Genomic DNA, 20,467 nt, shown 5'->3' with positions numbered 1-20,467 from the left:
AAAAGCAAATAGCTAATCAACATGTTTGGACTTTAAAGCACTGGTGTCACCTAGTGTAATGAAACAATTTGTCAGTATTTTTGTTCTGTTATTGACTGTCAAACTTTGTGCAATACCACAATAATTCTACCAAACTCATGAAATAATATGCTGTGACATTATTGATATTATCTGGGACCGTATAGAACATGGTTGCAACCAAGGTCCTGTAGTGGCACCAAATCTTATGTAAAGGGGGTCATATAAGGTGTCTAAGACCAGGTTATCGGTTGCTGGTTATGATTATGCTGTCTGTATGCATATGTCATTTTTTAGTTGAAGTTATGAATATTGGCTATATACTGTCTGTACTTCAAACTTATGTAATGCTTCTGGGAGACATCCCAGACAAGTTGGTGTTAGCTCTGCCTAGCCTGCTTGATGGCCCATTAAGGACCATCAGCTACACAACTGACCCATTGAGAGAAGGCAGATACGCCTTGTAACTCAGCAAAGTATGCAGGGACTTGCTCATGTGACTCCAAACTCCATTTTGCTGTAATTTTCCACAGTAAGAACAAAGAAGTGTTCTTACACCTGGAAAAATACTATAAAAGGCTGATGCCTCATCTCCATCCTGTCTTCAATCCTGCTTCTTACCTCTGGAGGAACTTTGCTACAAACTGAAGCTGAACAAAGGACTGAATGACCCATCCCACCAGGGGATGTACTCCAGAGACTTGATTCAAACCTGCAGTTTACTCCATCCCTGCTACAAGCCTGAACTAAGAACTTTGCCATTACTGTATGTAATTGATTCCATTTAACCAATTCTAATTCTCATCTATATCTTTTTCCTTTTATGAATAAACCTTTAGATTTTAGATTCTAAAGGATTGGCAACAGCGTGATTTGTGGGTAAGATCTGATGTGTATATTGACCTGGGTCTGGGGCTTGATTCTTTGGGATCAAGAGAACCTTTTTTCTTTTATTGGGGTGTTGGTTTTCATAACCATTCATTCCCAGGGCGAGAGGCACTGGTGGTGATACTGGGAAACTGGAGTGTCTAAGGGAATTGCTTGTGACTTGTGGTTAGCCAGTGGGGTGAGACCAAAGTCCTCTTTGTCTGGCTGGTTTGGTTTGCCTTAGAGGTGAAAAACCCCCAGCCTTGGGCTGTAACTGCCCTGTTTAAGCGATTTGTCCTGAATTGGCACTCTCAGTTGGGTCCCGCCAGAACCGCATCGTCACATATGCATACCTCCCAGAGAAGTCTGAGAGGCAGTTGGAAACCCACACTTTAGCTGACACCAACTGAATTACAGCAGGGATTACTATTTATTTATTAGTTGTGTGCTAGGTGCTTAAATTCTCATAGCTGTGTGTTGGCTCTGCAGTGCTAAAAGGAAAAAAAAATTATTTTAATCCAATGAAATCACCAGACATGCCTCTGACTGCATCCAAGAAACAGCTCTTTGTTTACATAGTCACTTTTCAGAAGGGAATAGCATGCACCTCAGATCCTAAAGCCACAGATGGTAACTTTACAGTTTCTTCTATGGTTGCATTTCTTGATACCACTTGGATACCACTTGCAAATATTTTTTATTTTTAATGCATTTTCCAAGTTCTTCAGTGTTTTTATAAGAACCTCTGCTCCTTTATCAAGGCTACCAAAGCTACTACCTATTATTTCTTCCTTGCCATTGGAGAGGTTCTTTGTTTTTTCAAACCAAATAAACCCACCTTAATCTCTATCACATGCACTATTATCTTGGTCTACTGATTGCATGCAATATCAGGTAGGAAAGTTGTTTCTGTTACCTCTTTTTGCCCTAGTAGTAGTGGTGGTGGTGGTGGAGGCAGCTCAGCCTTCAATTGTTTATCCACGGACAACTCACTTAACTCTTCACAAATCTCAGAGGTCTGACTCGGGACTCCTGGGCTTTTGCATTGCTGCCCCTTTAGTTGCAGCTGTTTTTCCTGCTGGAGATAATCCTAGATATGTTTATTTTCTTGTTTTTTGGCAGCATGCTTTTATTTTTTAAGCAGAACTCCTCAGCTAGAACTATACACACGGAGGGATGACTCTTTAAGGCAAAATGGCAAGCAACAAGATTACACATGCTTATGCTGTAACTTTTCAGGTTTAGCAATTGTATGTTAAGATGCTTTGCTGTAAAAAAAAAAAAAAGAGGGAGCAGCCTTCTTCTCAGGCATTGTTGTTAGAGGGAGGAATCGTCTTGCAATCTTGTCCATTTTCAGTCTCTATTTTTTGCGAGAGAATTTGTCGCCAGTGACCGGAAACAACACAAAGAGGTGATTTCAGTTCAGCCAAATAATCGAGAGATGCAATCTGCAGTCAGAAAATCAGGCAGTGGTACTCAGGCTGTGTCTACACTACAGACCTTATAGAAGCACAGCTGTACCGCTGAAGCTGCGACACTGTACGGTCTCCCATGTAACCGCTCTATGCAGATGGGGGAGAGCTCTCCTGTTGGCATAATTAAAACACCCCCAACAAACAGCGGTAGCTATGTTGGCATAGTGCTGTCCACAATGGCACTTTTGTGGTGAAACTTATGTTGACCAGGGGGGTGTTTTTCACACCCTTGACCGACAAAAGTGCTAGACAGCCTTAGCATAAGCACCAGAGGTAGGTAGGCCTGCAATATCCTATAGTATCGTACACATCTGTACTTAATGGTAGAAAGAAAACCACATGAAAAGAAGGAAAGATACAAATTTAAGAGGAAGGAAACCCACAGAACATCGAAAAAGATAAAACAATCTTAAAACAGAAGATGGGGAAGCATAACCTTCTCGCATTATGGCCAGCTTTCCGTTATCGTTATTTCTACATAGGCCCCAATTCATGAACTAAGTCTATCCCATTCAGCAAAGCATTTAAGTACATTCTGGAGCCCAATAAAATCAATGAGACTTAACCACATGCTTAAAGTTACACACATGCTCAGATGCTCTACTGAACAGGGTTGGACTGCTTAATCAGAGCCCCAATTCTGAATGAAACTGAATGCCATATTCTGCCAATAGTTACTACTTGGCACAGTGCTTACTACTACAAGTAGTGCCATTAAATTCTGACACTTATTAGCAGGTGCGATGATCACTATTGCTGAATTCTATATTACTCGGAGTACTAAGAATTATGCCTGGTTGTGTTTGTAGGATTGGACCCTAAATTTGTAAGGCTAGATATGTATAAATCAGCATAACTCCACTCATTTACACCAGCTGAGAATCTAGCCTGTAACTCCAATAGCTTAACAAAGTATTACCATACTTCATGTCATTACTGCCGCTGCTACTAAAATATTAATAAAGCTCAAGATGATTTCAAAGACTTATGCTGAAATACTTACAGGGACGTTCATGCTGAGAAAAAGATTACAAGTGTAACTGGATTTTAACAATAATGTTTTAAACAAGTTTCTCTGTCCCCTCCCTCCCCACAAGACATACCCCACCTCCCTTGATTCTACAGCTACCTCGCTGCAGAAGGCAGCAGAAGGTATGAGGAAAAAAAATCTCTCGTTAAAACTATAACTGTCTGAAATAACACTGGAGAAAAGGAGAGTGGTTGGTTAAGTAAATTGCTTTTCATACAAATGTTCTCAGAATGTCAAGTTTGTACCGGTCCTTTCAAATGTCTTTCTGCTTTCATAGCAAATTAATTTTAAATTAAATTACTGGTTTCCTGCTTCAGAGGGCATGAGGTCTAATGTATATTTTAACTTTAATAAATTAAATTATGCATGACCAAGTCTGTACCCTGTGCTTAAGAATATGCTACATAAAATTGCCAGGCACAGCTCAGCATCAGTGCACACAGGCCAAAGAGCGCTCCCTAATCATTGGGTTACAGTTTTGTCTTAGTCAGAAAGTTACATGCCTAAAAGTATATCTTTAAAAACAGTAAAATACACAGGGGAGCAGCTAATATGCAAAGCACACTGCACACAAGTAAGGCACTCAGCCATAAAAGGTTTTTTAATGCAATGTGCATGCGACTTAGCACCAAGTAATCTTAATGGCAGAGTATTGGTTATAACACTAGAACAACAGAAACAACTGTTTCATGTTGAAAGTTTACTGTAATCTGGGTGACATCTCAAGTTCATTTGTGCATTAAAGGCTATGCACCTGTAGACATGAGAAATGGTGACGTGTCTGAGAATAGACAGTGTGACTCCGTTGATCTGAAGAACATTAGGATTGTCAAGTAATTATTACCTTGCATAGCGAAGGTAAAGTCAATCAAAAACTTTTCACTATTTACTAACTGCCGGGGCTGGCATCCAGATCTAGGGACTCTTCCTAACCCCCTCCTGTCCACGACATTCACAATGACATGTGATGACATGATGTCAGTTACTAGTGAAGATGTTATTGTGTAGTGCCAAAGCGGTCCCATAGGGACAAAATTCCATATACTGCATCAGGATGGAACATCATCACAACACACTTTTTGATTTGTCCTGAAAGCTACACTTGAGGGGAAGACCTGTGGAAAAAAAAACAGCTTGTCCCATGAATCTGGGGATCGCTGGCAATCCCATTCTGAGTATCAGGAGATGATGTGAGCTTCAAGTATTACAAGTAATTGATGCCAGCCCTGGTAAACCCATTCTCATTTGGCATGATCTCCCGCATTTCCAGTACACATTGCAGGGTCATCAAAGCTTCATCATCGGTTCCAAAGAGAGACCCAGGTGTATTTATTTTATTTTGTTCAACGTGGGAGTGGTTTTGGTTTTGTTTTGATTCTAGACAATCTGTTTTTCTGGCATGAGCAGCAGTAGATTTATCTCCACTAAAGCTCCCCACTGTGGGTGGTTTATGTAATTCGTTTTTAATTTTTTGTGTCAAGTCTGCGTTGCCACAGCAATATGTGTTATGTTAATATTTATTGATTCAGTTGTTTTATTCATTTATAAAGTGAAAACATCAAAGCAATAAAAAAGCCTTCATGCAAGGCTGAAGCTAAGCATAAGAAAATTAAACAATTGCTTATGGTCCCGAGTAGCTCATGGGGGACTCCTATTCGCTTTTTATTATATGTGGTATGGGGGGCCCCAAAATATTCCTGCTTAGGGCCCCGCATGGGCTAGCACCATGCTTTCATGCTGGTAGGGTTGGGATGGAGGGTAGGGTTGCCAACTTTCTAATGGCACAAAACCGAACACCCCTGCCCCGCCCCCTGCCCCATCCCTTCTCTGAGGCCCCATCCCCCCTTTCTCAATCACTCACTCTACCCAACCCTCACTTTCACTGGACTGGGGCAGGGGTGCAGAAGGGATGTAAGAGCTCTGGCTGGGAGTGCAGGCTCTGGCGTGGGGCCAAGGATGAGGGGTTTGGGGTGCAGGAGAGGACTCCGGGCCGAGAGGTTCAGAGTATGGGAGGGGGTGCAGGCTCCAGCTGGAGGTGTGGGCTCTGGAGTGGGGCCAGGAATGAGGGGTTTGGGGTGCAGGAGGGGGCTACAGGCTGGGGCAGGGGTTGAGGGGTGGGGTCCAGGAAGTGCTTATCACAGCTCCCAGGAAGCAGCTGCCAGGTCCCTGCAGCCCCTAGGCGCATGGGTGGCCAGGGAGCCTCTGCGCACTGAGGGTGAAATTTACCCCTGTGCAAAGGGCCAGCACCAGGCCTATATACCACTTAAGTCCAACTGAAGACCTATTTTGAGAGATTAAGTGGGATTTATATAGAGCATGGGGTTTGTGCTGGCATTTCAGGAATACACAGCACCCCTTGAGATGGTCAAGAATTAAAATACCCGGATAATTGTAGGAAGTTGTCAAATGGCCATGTCATTACTGTCGGAAGAGGATACTGCCAATAATGACATCACAACTTTAGCCAACGCAGGATGGCTGACATGTCATCACTGTTTTGCTGGAGGAACACAAGTCAGCATGGCAGTAATTAATGATTTAATGACTGGAAGATCATTTTAACCTTCAAAGCCTTCAAATAGTCAGCCTTTGAATGTGAAAAATGTAATAATAGGAGGGACTGAATGGCTAAAAACACCGATAATGGAACATGGAGGCTTCATTGTACCTGCTCCAATTCAGCAGTGATCAAATATAGGTATTATATCATGGCTGTTTACAGGGCTATGTGAAATAGTGGAGATGTTTGCCCTGTTCCAAGTGGACAGCTATGGATATCATAAAATCACCATGACTGGCACCATTCCTTTGCAACAATTTGCACCCAGTAATTGGGCCCCCTTCCTCATCAGAAAGGCCAAGAATTAACTGATAACGAAAACCAAACTAACACCTATCTAACTCTTAGCTGTGGGGATAAGAAAAGCAGTGCACATTTCTGCTGCTGTGTAAGGAAGTTTGCACTGCTTCCTATATGTACCTGTTGTAGAGGTCCAGTAAACAGAAGACTGCACTCTCGAGAGCTTTCAGAAAGGCTAAATTCACTTTTTAAAAGAGCCTAGAAAAATGTAGGTTAAAAAAGGAGAGAAAAAATAACCATAAACCAGAGATCCTACTAATAGATGTTCAGTAGGAATAGCTCCGTGGTTTGAGCATTGGCCTGCTAAACTCACGGTTGTGAGTTCAATCCTTAAAGGGGCCATTTAGGGATCTAGGGCAAAAATCTGTCTGGGAATTGGTCCTGCTTTGGAAGGGATAATACCTCATGATTCAGGGCTATGAGGAAACTTTCCCTAAGGGCAGGATATCCCATAACTGTCACGGAAGAGTTTCTTGTACACTTCGTCTGAAACATCTGGTAGTGGGGACTTTTGGTGAGAAGGGAACCAAAGTAGATGGAGCACTAATTTAATCTAGTTCAACAATTCTTATATACCATTCTTCCCATTGTTCATCTGTGCAAAGGCCAGATACAATCTGTCCCAAAGGAAGTAGGAACAATTTACTCGTAATTAGAAACTGCTGGTCATGTATTCTATGTGATTTGATTTTTTAAAAGATGACATCATGCAAAACTTTACCTGGAACATGGTTTATAAAAAGAAACAGATAACCATATCACTAAATAATGCAGAAGAAGCAGCTCAGATACCAGCTTTGAGCTTTGCTTGTGAGCTCCAAATGTAGGCTTGTTATGTAGCACACAATTAATATTCATCTGTAAAGTCAGTGGGTCAAATTCTGCCCTCAGGTAATATGTACAGGACACCCAATAGTGTTCTGTTGTACTGGTGTGTGCCTGGAGTAACTCCGCTGAAGTCAATTAAGTCCTTACTCTGGATTTACACCAGTGTAGCTAAGGGCAGAAGTTGGCTCATTGACTACACGGGTGCATGTATTGGAGGGCAGAATTTGGTCACCAAATCTCTAAACAATTTTTTTCCTGAAAGTCACTAGAGCAATTCAGATATTTGTAGCTAGATTGTGATACACTTACTCATACTGAACAGTACCTTACTCCACGGGTAGTCAGCATGAGCCAGAGTATAAGAATCTGGCCCTTAAATATCAATGCAGTTAAAGCTGGCCAGATCCTCAGCTGATGTAAATTGTCATAGCTCTGCTGAACTCAGTCCAGCTGAGAATCTGTCCTATTGTTTTTCAGTTTTAGGTATTGGAGAAGATCATAACTAAAACTTCTGAAGGTACCTATCATCCCAGCCACAGCTGAACTAATTTCCTAGTCTCTGCACAAGATATGGATCCTTTGCCAAATGCCTTCCCTCAGGAAAGTAAATAGAACACTTTTGCAATGCTCTATCCCAGATTAATCCAGAACATTTAAAGAGTTTGAACTGTGGCCTGGAAAAGTAGAGATTATTAATTCTAATCGCTCAGTCTTAGTTGGTCTATGATCATTTTCCACACCCAGCAGCACATTGTCCATAATCAGATAGTTTCATTCTTCTAAGAGTTCAGTTTTAAAATTAGTCTAAGTAGGAAAACTTGGCAAAGGGATGCACTGCCAAAGTTAATTTATCCTGTTATCAATTCAAAAGGCTTAAATAGACAGCGAAAGTGTTTCATAAGTGTTCATTGTTCAGAGTTCAAACTAATACCTTTTGCTAAATTGCATCCTGATGTTTAATCACTAGACACTTTATATTTCTTTTGGTAATTGGGATCACTCCACAATATAATATGGGCAATTCAAACAAATGGGCTCCTCCAATGTAAGTTTCAGTTCTGGAAGATTGTTGTACTTCTAAAGTTCACCTAGAAATACAATAGGCTTTAAGAGAGTGACTGAAATAACCACAGACTTTTTCAGTGAGTTAAGGCTTAATATATCTGTCATCATCAAGAATGCCTCCTGCTATTACATCCAAAAATGACAAAAACATCTGACTGGCTTTTAGTTGCCATTACTTTCAATTTAGATATTTTGGATTTATCATCAGACATGACAATTTCAAACTCACTCTCTCTCAAGCATACACACACGCATATCTCTGGGCCTGGGAAGTAAGTCATTTTGTAACTGGATCAAAAATGTTGAGTAGCAGTGTGTTCTTTACCAAAGGGAGAAACTGAGAAATGCTCATTTTGGGGCAGCATTTTGCTGGGTGGGATGGGGTGGAAGGGATATGGATACTAGGAAATGGCACCCAGTAGACCGTGACTGACATGTAGTCCATGGTCTGAGCACTTGTCCAAATGCATGTTGTCAAGTCAGCTATGCCTGATATCAGTTCTTTTAGTGCCAGGCTTTTTTTTTTTATATATTGCCCTTCAGTGTTTCATGGACCTTAGGCATTATGCTATGGAGAAATAGATTTCCAAGCATCTTATACTAAATGAGCACTCTAAAACCTTTGTTAGCAGTGTGACTGCTCTAATCATATCAATGAAGAGACTGACAGCAAGTCTAGTCCTGTCTGCTGTGTCTTGATTAAACTGATGCAACAAATCTAAATGCCTACACATATGTGAATGTGAAAACAAATGTAAAGATTTTGTTGTTTAATATTTGCCAATGAAGTTAAAATTATTCCTCTAGGACACACTAATTTGCTTGCATCTACAGTATTTTTCCAGGTGTTTTTCCTCAGGTTGTAAGTTACATCAACTTGTGCCCCTTTAGATTTAGATTCAGAGCTGATGACTAGAGCTAGTCAAACTCTTTTGATGGAACAGTTTTTCATCAAAATTGAAATGGTTTGTGGGAATGCATCAGTTTTGATGAAATGTTCTGCATTCTCATTACATTTTGATAGTTTCAAAAAGTTTTGCTTTGACATTAGAGTTTCATTTTGTTTCAACCTTTTTATTAAATATTATTTTTAATATTATATATTATGATATTATATTTTGTTTCCACATTAGCAAAACAAAACATTTTGATAGTTACAAGACCCGATGAAGGGCTCTGTGTAAGCGCAAAAGCTTGTCTCAGCAGAAGCTGGCCCAATAAAGGACATTACCTCACCCACCTTTTCTCATGGGAATTTTTGACGTTTTGTTCTGATTCCAAACGAAAACACATTTCAAAATGTCAGAATTTTACTGTGGAATGGAAATTCTGGTTTCCAACCAGCTCTATTGATGTCATAAACAGTAGTGTAAACTAGATATTGGGGACCTATGAAACTCCCACTGACTTCAATGGGAGTTGCCCTCCTGCACCTGATAGTAGGATCTACCCACAGGTGTAAGGGGAGAATCATGGATCAGAAACTGAATGTAAGTAGCAAAGTAGAGTCACCTGGACCTTGGTATTCACTGGGTGGACTCAGTACAACAGTGGCATTAGCAGGCTCAGTTCCCATGGAACTCAATCGGATTGATTCTGACACCAGGGTAAATCAGGTGTTATGTTACACCATTGGAGTCAGTGCAGTTACACAGATGAGAAACTAGGAAGACAGCAAAAGCAGGACCGTGCAGGACCCCAGGGGAATGGGCAAAGGTATGCCATCTTTCCTCAGACAACTGTTCCTGCACCAGATACTACATCCTGGGATGGGATGGCCTAGCAGTCACTACAGCAACTTGATGCTATGTAAGGATCTCCCCATTCAGGAGGAATCCTCAGCTGGCTCAAGCTGTTGGCTTTTCAGCTTCTTTGCAAAATCAGGGTGGCACAAAGCAGCCACAGCAGGGTGTCAGATTTGGCCCATTATGAAATACAAAGGGAGGTGCAAGTTAAAGTTACCTTTGCCTGCTTTAAGGGAGTATAAGGAACAGTAAAGCACTCCTTCATGGCAGCAGGCAGCAAGCACATTCCATATGATCCAATTAGCCACCCCATTGTAACAAACCAATAATGGCATTTTTCAAAAACAAGTGCTGAGCAAGTGCTGCTGGCTCGGAATTGCACGGTGTAAGAAAATATAGAAGATGTTATTTCTGCAGAGCACAGGACCCATGCAAAACTTTATCACAGCTTTCACAGTGCATGTGGTACATTTGCAGAACACTTTGCAGAACACTGCTGCTGTCACTGAGGCATAAACAACCAGCATACTACCTAGACAGAGAACTGGGATCCATTTCCTGGAAGGATAGCTCAGTGGTTTGAGCATTGGCCTGCTAAACCCAGGGTTGTGAGTTCAATCCTTGAGGGGGCCACTTAGGGATCTGGGGCAAAAATTGGTCCTGCTAGTGAAGGCAGGGGGCTGGACTCAATGACCTTTCAAGGTCCCTTCCAGTTCTAGGAGATTGGTATATCTCCAATTATTACCTTTTATTGACAAAAACAGTTACTTATACTGGGCTTTTCCTACTACTTCAGGAAGACACTGGAAGCATATATTGAAATGTGGGGCTTATATTTTCAGCATTGTCAGCTTTATCCTCTAAGGAGGTGACTGTTTTCCAGGAGCTGCAGATGGATGTTTGATGTTGATTGAGTCGATTCAGGTTCCCTGGTCAATGGGAGCTGTGGGACCGGCACTGGGGCAGGGGCAGCGTGCGGAGCACCGCTGGCCGCCCATGTGCCTAGGAGCCACTAGGACCTAGCAGCTGCTTCCGGGATCCACGTGGAGCTAAGGCAGGCCCTGGGCCCCGGCTGCACTGCTGACCAGATATTTAAGAAGCTTCATTTCTAAGATATTTAACGGTCTGGTCAGCAGTGCTGACCGGAGCAACCAGGGTCCCTTTTCAACTGGGTGTTTCAGTCGAAAACTGGATGCCTGGCAACCCTAGGCTGCTGTGTAGACATACTGTTAGGCTACATCTATACTCTACCGCACCTTTGGCTGTGTGTAGGTGTAGACGTGCAGACTCACCCCTGCGGTGCCTCCAGCTGGTCTCTCAGGGAATTAGCTCATTCCAGCATCCGGAGTGCCCTCTGCAGGCCAGTGATCCGCCTGTCCTCTGCCCCCTCCCCGTGTCCCTCCCTGGACCCAGTGCCCTTTTACCTGGGGTGCTGCCCCCTGGCAGAAACCCCTTTCTGTCCTAGGGTCTCCCCTCCCTCTACCCACTATTCCCACCTCACCTCAGTATAAGGCTACTGCCAGTCCTCATCTAGCCCCCATGCCCTGGGGCAGACGGCAGTATCAGCCTACTCATCACTGGCAAGGTTGGGTTTGGACCTGCCGCCTTGGCCTACCCCTGGGCTGCCCTCTGCGACCCCCAGTACTTGTTGACCTTGTGCTAGGCCGCAGCCTGGGGCTTTCCAGGCTAGAGCTCCCCAGCCTGTCCCCAGCCCTGCTCCACTCCGGTACTTTGTCTCTAGCTCTCTGCAGCCAGGCCCTTCTCCCTCTTCTGGCTCACAGCCTCTTATAGGGGCCAGCTGGGCCTGACTGGGGCATGGCCACAGCTGAGCCTGCTTTCCCCAATCAGCCCAGGCTTCTTGCCCCAGCCACACCCCCCTCCTGGGCTGTTTTAAGCCCTTCAGGGCAGAAGCCGGGGACCACCCTACTACAGTAGGGCATGTGTAGCTTCAAGCTGCAATGAAGAACAAGCTGGGTCCACACTGCAGAGTGTAGCTACACATGTCAGTGAAAGACTTTGGTGAAGGAAGCAGTGTGGAAGGCTTTAGCTGCTCCCCACTGCCAGAGCCTTTCACCGCCTTTCCCCTCTGCTTCCCTTCTGCCAGACCCTTTCCCCACTTCTGGAGTCTTTCACTGTGGCAGAGAAGGGCTCTAGCAGCAGGGGATTGCCAGAGACTTTTCCCACTGCCAAAGTCTTCCCCTCTGACAGGGAAAGGCTTCAGCAGTGTGGAGTGTACATGGCTGAAAGTAGCAGTGTAGGTGGGAAGGCACTGCCTGGGTGGGTAGACAGCTGTGTAGGGATGAACTCAGGTGCGATTTGTATGTGCCCTACTCACTCTAATTTAAGGTTTCACGTGCCAGTAATACATTTTAATGTTTTTAGAAGGTCTCTCTCTATAAGTCTATAATATAAAACTAAACTGTATGTAAAGTAAATAAGGTTTTTAAAATGTTTAAGAAGCTTCATTTAAAATTAAATTAAAATGCAGAGCCCCCCAGACCGCTGGCCAGGACCTGGGCAATGTGATTGCCACTGAAAATCAGCTCACGTGCCACCTTCGGCACACTTGCTATCAGTTGCCTACCCCTGGGTTAAACTGATGAGGAGTGGGGGGTTTTGTCTCCGTCTCTTAAAGCACTGAGTGGGAATGCTACAATGACTGGCACCTAAAAATACATGACAGAAAAGACAGCTCCATTAAGTTTGGATGGGGAGGAGGCATCTCCGATATAACCAAATTTTCTGGACCTAAGTCCTACCTATCATTTTCTGTTCCATTATAGAATCTGTGCAGATTTTTGTTTTCTTTCTCTGCCATATGCATAGGCTGCAAGCATGTCTCTTCCATATTTCTTTACTGTCAGTGCATCTCAGTTACAAAAGGGAGATTAAGGTGTCACAGGTGTACTAGGTTATTACAGGTTCTCATACTGAGAGTGTCACAAATTGGTACCTTTCAGCAAGATGGCTGCTGCCAGCATTGGCTGAGATAATAGAAATGCCAATTGAAATTAAAACTTTTCCTAATACATTGAATAGAAAATACAGTTGTAGAAGGGTTTTGTAATATTTGAACTTTCATGCTGCTACACTTAACACATGGGTGCAGTTTTACTTAACTGTGAAGTCTTTCTTGAAAGTGGGTTTTTGTCCTTTCCAGTGAAGTATTCTGATACTCACCCTTGATGTGAAGGCTCTGGAAGACAGAAGGATTGGATTGCACCAAAAATACCTACTCTCTAGCAATGCTGCATCCAATCTTGCAGTTCTGATTTAGGCAAACTGTCATTAGCCTCTCAGTTATGCCAGCTGACTCTGGCTTTTCACCAACGTACGTTGAGCAGAGTATGGTCCAATGTCTTTAATAGGCACTTTGCCTGAAAAAGGACTACAAGGTTTGGCCCACTGTGTTAATACTTTTAACGATGCACTTGGGAAGCACAGAAGTAAATGAGGTGTTTACTTCTAAGATAAGTACGTCAAAATTCTAAACACTCCACACTATAATAGGTTAATCACAGTGGCAACTGGCTTCACAGAGAGGACATTTTAAATGTCTCCTGTATGTAGAGAAAAATCTCTTCTTGAACTCAACATTTTATGAGATGCATCAAAATTGCTTTTTTTCCCCTCTAATGCACATCTCCAGTGACTCTGCTGCAGACACTCTACTTCACTGTTGGAAGCCCCATGGGACGCAATGAGTGGGCAGAACTGTGGGTTTTCTTGTCATGAATGTCAGACAGGAATATTCATTAATAAATGCTCAGATAGACACTTTCTTTAACTCTTCTCCCAGGCAGCAACAACAAATTCTACTAACAGGAGAAAATAAAGTAAGGTTCTAGCAGCTCTGCCAAACTGTGACTAGTAAATCCCTCTTCAACCAGCATCTTTCAAGTGAAGCAGGAGACATTTTCTCCTCTAGGCATCCTTCTTCAGACACACAAGCACACAATCGTTCTCCCCACCTGTTCTAAAATTCTTAAATATATAAAAAATGAATTACAGATATGGAAAAGTTAGAATCGATTTGAATGCATAACCATCTCCCCCAAGGAGATCTTGTTTCGATTGTATATAATGCCCTCAACACAAAGAGATATTTAGCCATAACTGTGGGTCTTTCAATGCACTCACGTAAATTGCATTTGCATTTCTCTTGGTTTCCCTTTGCACGATTTATTGTGGTTATCATGGCAACACAGACATTTGTTGGGATAAGGAGTAGTGCAGAATCTGGGAGTGTAACATGATCAAAGCTTTAAAAGTAAAACATGAATGGGGAAGCTCATTTCCCAGCTTCTGATAGGTTTGTCAGAAAAACGAAGTTATCACAGTTATAATGCCCGGTACTCTCAATCCAGTGAATGAGTCTTGAATAGTAAACTCTAAGTCATACCATTTCCTCTTCAGTAACCTGTGTTGTGAACAAGATATTTTTTGTGGGTTAACACAGCATACGGGGCTGGAACAGGCACTGTCAAAACCAGAAAGGCACCTGCTTCTCCACTGTCTTGCACCATATTTCATTAGTTACACTTGTGCAAAGGTCATTTATTAGAGTTTTGAGGAAATAGTCACGGAATGCCTCTAACTTGGAAGTGAGTGTTTCCTACAGATGCAGAGCCAGATCCACAGCTGGGGTAAATTGAGTTAAGCTGAATTACACCAGATGAGGAACTGTCCCACAGAGACCAATCTAAACTAGTCACTATATCTGTACTATCTATATAACATAGTTCAGTGTAAAATGAAATAGTTTTTGCGCCAATTGTTCACTATTTGCATAAAAGTAAATGGTAATTTACACTTGGGGGGGTAATTTACATGATTGGACAACTGTCATGGATAGGTATAAACTGTCCAGGAAGGACAGGCGGGGGAAAAAAGGTGGAGGAGTTGCACTGTATGTAAGAAGCAGCAAAGAATCCTGTGGCACCTTATAGACTAACAGATGTTTTGCAGCATGAGCTTTCGTGGGTGACTACCCACTTCTTCGGATGCAAGCAGTGTATGTAAGAGTGTATGTAAGAGAGCAGTATGATTGCTCAGAGCTCCAGTATGGAACTGGAGAAAAGCCTGTTGAGAGTTTTTGGGTTAAGTTTAGAGGCAAGAGCAACAAGGGTGATGTTGTGGTGGGAGGATGAAGTAGATGAGACTTCCTTTGGACAACTAACAGACGTTTCCAGATCACAGGCCCTGGTTCTCATGGGGGACTTCAATCACCCTGACATCTGCTTGGAGAAAAATACAGCAGTGCACAGGCAATCCAGGAAGTTTTTGGAGAGTGTTGGGGACAATTTTCTGGTGCAAGTGCTTGAGGAACCAACTAGGGGCCGTGTTCCTCTTGACCTGCTGCTCACAAACAGGGAAGAATTGGTAGGGGAAGTAGAAGTGGGTGGCAACCTGGGCAGCAGTGAACATGAGATGGTTGAGTTCAGGATTTTGACAAAAGGAAGAAAGGAGAGCAGGAGAATATGGACCCTGGACTTCAGAAAAGCAGACTTTAACTCCCTCAGGGAAATGATGGGCAGGATCCCCTGGGAGGCTAATATGAGGGGGAAAGTAGTCCAGGATTGCTGGCTGTATTTTAAAGAAGCCTTATTGAGGGCACAGGAACAAACCATCTCGATGGGCAGAAAGAATAGCAAATATGGCAGGTGACCAGCTTGGCTTACAGAGAAATTTTCTGTGAGCTTAAACACAGAAAGGAAGCTTACAAGAAGTGGAAACTTGGACAGATGACTAGGGAGGAGTATAAAAATATTGCTCGAGCATGGAGGGGTGTAATCAGGAAGGCCAAAGCACAACTGGAGTTGCAGCTAGCAAGGGATGTGAAGGGTAACAAGAAGGGTTTCTACAGGTATGTTAGCAACAAGAAGGTGGTCAGGGAAAGTGTGGGACCCTTACCGAATGGGGGAGGCAACCTAGTGACAGATGATGTGGAAAAATCTGAAGTACTCAATGCTTTTTTTGCCTCAGTCTTCACAGACAAGGTCAGCTCCCAGACTACTGCACAGGGAGGAGGTGAGCAGCCCTTAGTGGTGAAAGAACAGGTTAAGGACTATTTAGAAAAGCTGGACATACACAAGTCCATGGGGCCAGATGCAATTCATCCAAAGGTGCTAAGGGAGTTGGCTGATATGATTGCAGAGCCATCGGCCATTCTCTCTGAAAACTCGTGGCAATCAGGGGAGGTGCCGGATGACTGGAAACAGGCAAATAGAGTGCCCATCTTTAAAAAAGGGAAGAAGGAGAATCCGGGGAACTACAGACCGGTCAGCCTCACCTCAGTCCCTGGAAAAATCATGGATTAGGTCCTCAAGGAATCCATTTTGAAGCACTTGGAGGAGAGGAAGGTGATCAGGAACAGTCAACATGGATTCACCAAAGGCAAATCATGCCTGACCAACCTGATTGCCTTCTATGATGAGATAATTGGCTCTGTGGATGAGGGGAAAGCAGTGGACATGTTATTCCTTGACTTTAGCAAAGCTTTTGATACAGTCTCTCACAGTATTCTTGCCAGCAAATGAAAGAAGTATGGATTGGATGAATGGACTATAAGGGGGATAGAAAGCTGGCTAGATTGTTGGGCTCAATGGGTAGCGATCAACGGCTCGATGTCTAGTTGGCAGCCAGTATCAAGTGGGGTGCCCCAGGGGTCGGTTTTATTCAACATCTTCATTAATGATCTGGATGATGGGATGGACTGCACCTTCAGCAAGTTTGCAGATGACACTAAACTGGGGGGAGAGGTAGATATGCTGAAGGGTAGGGATAGGGTCCAGAGTGACCTAGACAAATTGGAGGATTGGGCCAAAAGAAATCTGATGAGGTTCAACAAGGACAAGTGCAGAGTCCTGCACTTAGGACAGAAAAATCCCATGCGCTGCTACAGGCTGGGGACCGACTGGCTAAGCGGCAGAAAAGGACCTGGGGATTACAGTGGACAAGAAGATGGATATGAGTCAACAGTGTGCCCTTGTTTCCAAGAAGGCTAATGGCATATTGGGCTGCATTAGTAGGAGTGTTGCCAGCAGATTGAGGGAAGTGATTATTCTCCTCTATTTGGCACTGGTGAGGCCACATCTGGAGTACTGCATCCAGTTTTGGGCCCTCACTACAGAAAGGATGTGGATAAATTGGAGAGAGTTCAGTGGAGAGCAATGAAAATTATTAGGGGGCTGGGGCACATGACTTATGAGGAGAGGCTGAGGGAACTGGGCTTATTTAGTCTGCAGAAGAGAAGAGCGGGGCTGGTGGGATTTGATAGCAGCCTGCAACTACTTGAAGGGGAGGTTCCAAAGAAGATGGCACTAGGGTCGTCTTGGTGGTGGCTGATGACAGAACAAGGAGCAATGGTCTCAAGTTGCAATGGGGGAGGTCTAGGTTGGATTTTAGGAAAAACTATTTTACTAGGAGGGTGGTGAAGCACTGGAATGGGTTACTAGGGAGGTCATAGAATCTCCAATCTTAGAGGTCTTTTAGGCCTGGCTTGACAAAGGCTGGGATGATTTAGTTGGTGTTGGTCCTGCTTTTAGCACTGGACTGGACTAGATGACCTCCTGAGGTCTCTTCCAACCCTAATAAAAAAACCTGCCAAATCATCATCAAAAGCTCATTTCTCCACAAACTTGCACAATTTCTCTATAAAACTTAAAAAAAAAATTGGATTACAGGAAAGATGTGAATATTTTTGCATATTGTCTTAAGGTAGAGTTTGATTTTTTCCAGTAAAAAATTATGTTCATAGGCAGGAAATGCCAGAATTTTACCCTTGACCAATAGTGAAATTTAGGGCTTACGCAGTGCCTAGGCTTCATGGTGGATCTCTGGACTCATGAGAATTTTACCCCAAATTAGCAAAATCAAATGGAAAGATTACCAGATAAACACAGATTGTTTTCTACAGTTCTACTGTTGAGCTCTTTTCTTTTATGGTACTAGACATTACAAAGGAGAAGAGAGTTACCTATTCTATCATGACTCAAAGCAGTGTATCTATTGTAGAGAAAGTTAACTAATTTCTTTCCCAACTTTTTCCAGTCCCATTTATTTTAACATGGACACTAGTCTTGAAAAATAATTTTAATTACACTTCAGGTAGCAAAATTGTCAACCTATCTGTATACTATGAATCTATGAAAACCTCTGAACAACATCAGGTCATTGAGGAATTATAGAAACACTTGGTATACCATTACAGAATATAAGTATTAGAGTGGTCAACAAAATATAAAAGGAACAGTTTTCCATTGGAAAAGGTCATTTTGTCAAAATCAAAATGTTTTCCAGCAATGTGCCAATTTCATTGAAATTTTTGTTTGAAAAAAATCTGAAACAGGTTAAAATCAAAATAGAGTATTTCAAAATAGATTATTTTGACTTTCTTGTTTTGCTTAGACTTTTATATTATATTATTGTTATTATATACATATATAATATAATATATTATATATAATATTATAATACTTTGACATGAAACATTTTAACATTATCAAAACAAAATGTGTCATGGATTAATAGATTCCAAGGCCAGAAGAGCCCACTGTAATAATCTAGTCTGACTTCCTGTATAACACAGGCCAGAGACTTTCCCCTCTATTCCTAGAGCAGATCTTTTAGAAAAACATCCAATCTTCATTTAAAAATTGTCAATGATACAGAATCCACCACAATTCCTGATAAATTGTTCCAATGGTTAATTACCCTCACTGTTAAAAATTTTTTTTCCAGTCTGAATTTGTTTAGCTTCAACTTCCAGCCATTGGATTGTGTTGTACCTTTCTCTGCTAGATTGAAGAGCCCATTATTATATATTTGTTCCCTGGGTAGATACTTGTAGTCTAACAAAGTCACCTTTAACCTTATCTTTGTTAAGGTAAATAGACTGAACTCCTTGAGTCTATCACTCCTGTATAACCTCTCTATTCCTATTTAAGATTCTCCTGTTTATTTAATCACATTACTTTTTTTGGCCACAGTATCACACTGGGAGCTCGCGTTCAGCAGATTATCCACCACAACCCCCAAATCTTTTTCAGGGTCATTACTTCCCAGGATAGAGTCCCCCACTGTGTAAGTATGGCCTACACTCTTTGTTCCTACGTGTATACATTTAGCCATATTAGAACTCATAGTTTGCTTGCACCCAGCTTATGAATCGATGAGTTATGTTGAATCCCTGCTCTGTATCAATGACTCCACCAATTTGTATGTCATCTGTAAACTTTATCAGTAATTATTTAAGTTATCTTCAAGCACACTGATAAAAATATTAAATAGCACAGGGCCAAGAACCAATTATTGAGGGACCCCCAATAGAAACACACCCACTTAATAACAATTCCCCCTTTTCAATTATATTGAAATCTATCAGTTAGCCAATTTACACCCATTTAATGTGTGCCATGTTTAATTTATATTGTTCTAGTTTACAGAAGTCTAAGTATATTACGGCAATACTTTTATCTTTATCAACCAAACTTGTAATCTCATAAAAAAGAGATATCAAGTTAGTTTGACAGTGTCATAAACAGATAGTTAAGGGTTAAGGTCTCTTTTACTTGTAAAGGGTTAACAGGCTCAGTGGACCTGGCTAACACCTGACCAGAGGACCAATCAGGGGACAAGATAATTTCAAATCTCTGTGGAGGGAAGTCTTTGTTTGTGTTCTTTGTTTTGGGGGTGTTCTCTCTTGGGATTAAGAGAGGCCAGACATACATCCAGGCTCTCCAAGCTTCCTGAAATATTCTCTTCTATTCAATATAGTGAGTATTAGAAAAGGCGGATTAGTCTTTTTGATTGATTTCTGTATTTGCAAATGTGTGTTTTGCTGGAGAAATATTTTATTTTTGTTTGCTGTTATTTGTGCTTATACTAGAAGAGGGGGGGTGGAGTCCCTCTAATTTTTATAAGCTGTATACCCTGTAAACATTTCCATCCTGATTTTACAGAGATAGTTTTTACTTTTCTTCCTTTCATTAAAAGCTTTTCTTTTTAAAAACCTGTTTGATTTTTCCCTTGTTTGAGACCCCAGGGGATTAGTTTGACTCACCAGGGACAGGTGGGGGAAAGAAAGGAGGTGGGGAGGTGAATCCCTCTTTGTTTTAGATTCAAGGAGTTTGAATCAGTGTGGAGTCTCTCAAGGCAACCCAGGGAGGGGAAAGGAGGGGGGGGGAATGGTTAAGTTTCCCCTGTGTTAAGATCCAAGGAGTTTGGATCTGTGTTCCCCAGGGAAAGTTTTGGGGGAACAGAAAGTGTGCCAGACACTAATCTCTGGCTGGTGGCAGCGTTACCAGATCTAAACTAGGATTTAAGTTTAGAAGGATCCATGCAGGTCCCCATCTTTTAGACGCTAAAGTTCAAAGTTGGGAATAAACCTATGACAGACAGGATCTATTTTCCATAAACCCATGTTGATTAGCATTAATTATATTACCCTCCTTTAATTCTTTATTAATCAGGTCCCATATCAGCTGCTTCATTATCTTTCTCAGGATCAATGTCAGGCTGACAGGCCTATAGTTACCAAGGTCATTTCAGTTACCCTTTAAAAAAATCAGTACATTGG

General features: G+C 42.2%; 1 protein-coding gene across 1 annotated transcript in view; it reads right to left on the bottom strand.

Annotated features, from left to right (window-relative positions):
- Positions 1-20,467, bottom strand: part of LOC120397007 (sodium channel protein type 5 subunit alpha-like) — a 325,327-nt gene that overhangs the window by 101,988 nt on the left and 202,872 nt on the right. The window contains exon 18 of the mRNA XM_039522350.1: positions 1,802-1,960. Coding sequence (XP_039378284.1) covers positions 1,802-1,960 — 159 coding nt within the window. The remainder of the gene's footprint in view (positions 1-1,801; positions 1,961-20,467) is intronic.

Source organism: Mauremys reevesii, linkage group 2 (assembly GCF_016161935.1).
Source record: "Mauremys reevesii isolate NIE-2019 linkage group 2, ASM1616193v1, whole genome shotgun sequence".
In the NCBI taxonomy this organism is placed as follows: Eukaryota; Metazoa; Chordata; order Testudines; family Geoemydidae; genus Mauremys; species Mauremys reevesii.
The sequence above is the reverse complement of the archived record's forward strand: the minus strand, read 5'-3'. Positions and strand labels throughout refer to the sequence as shown.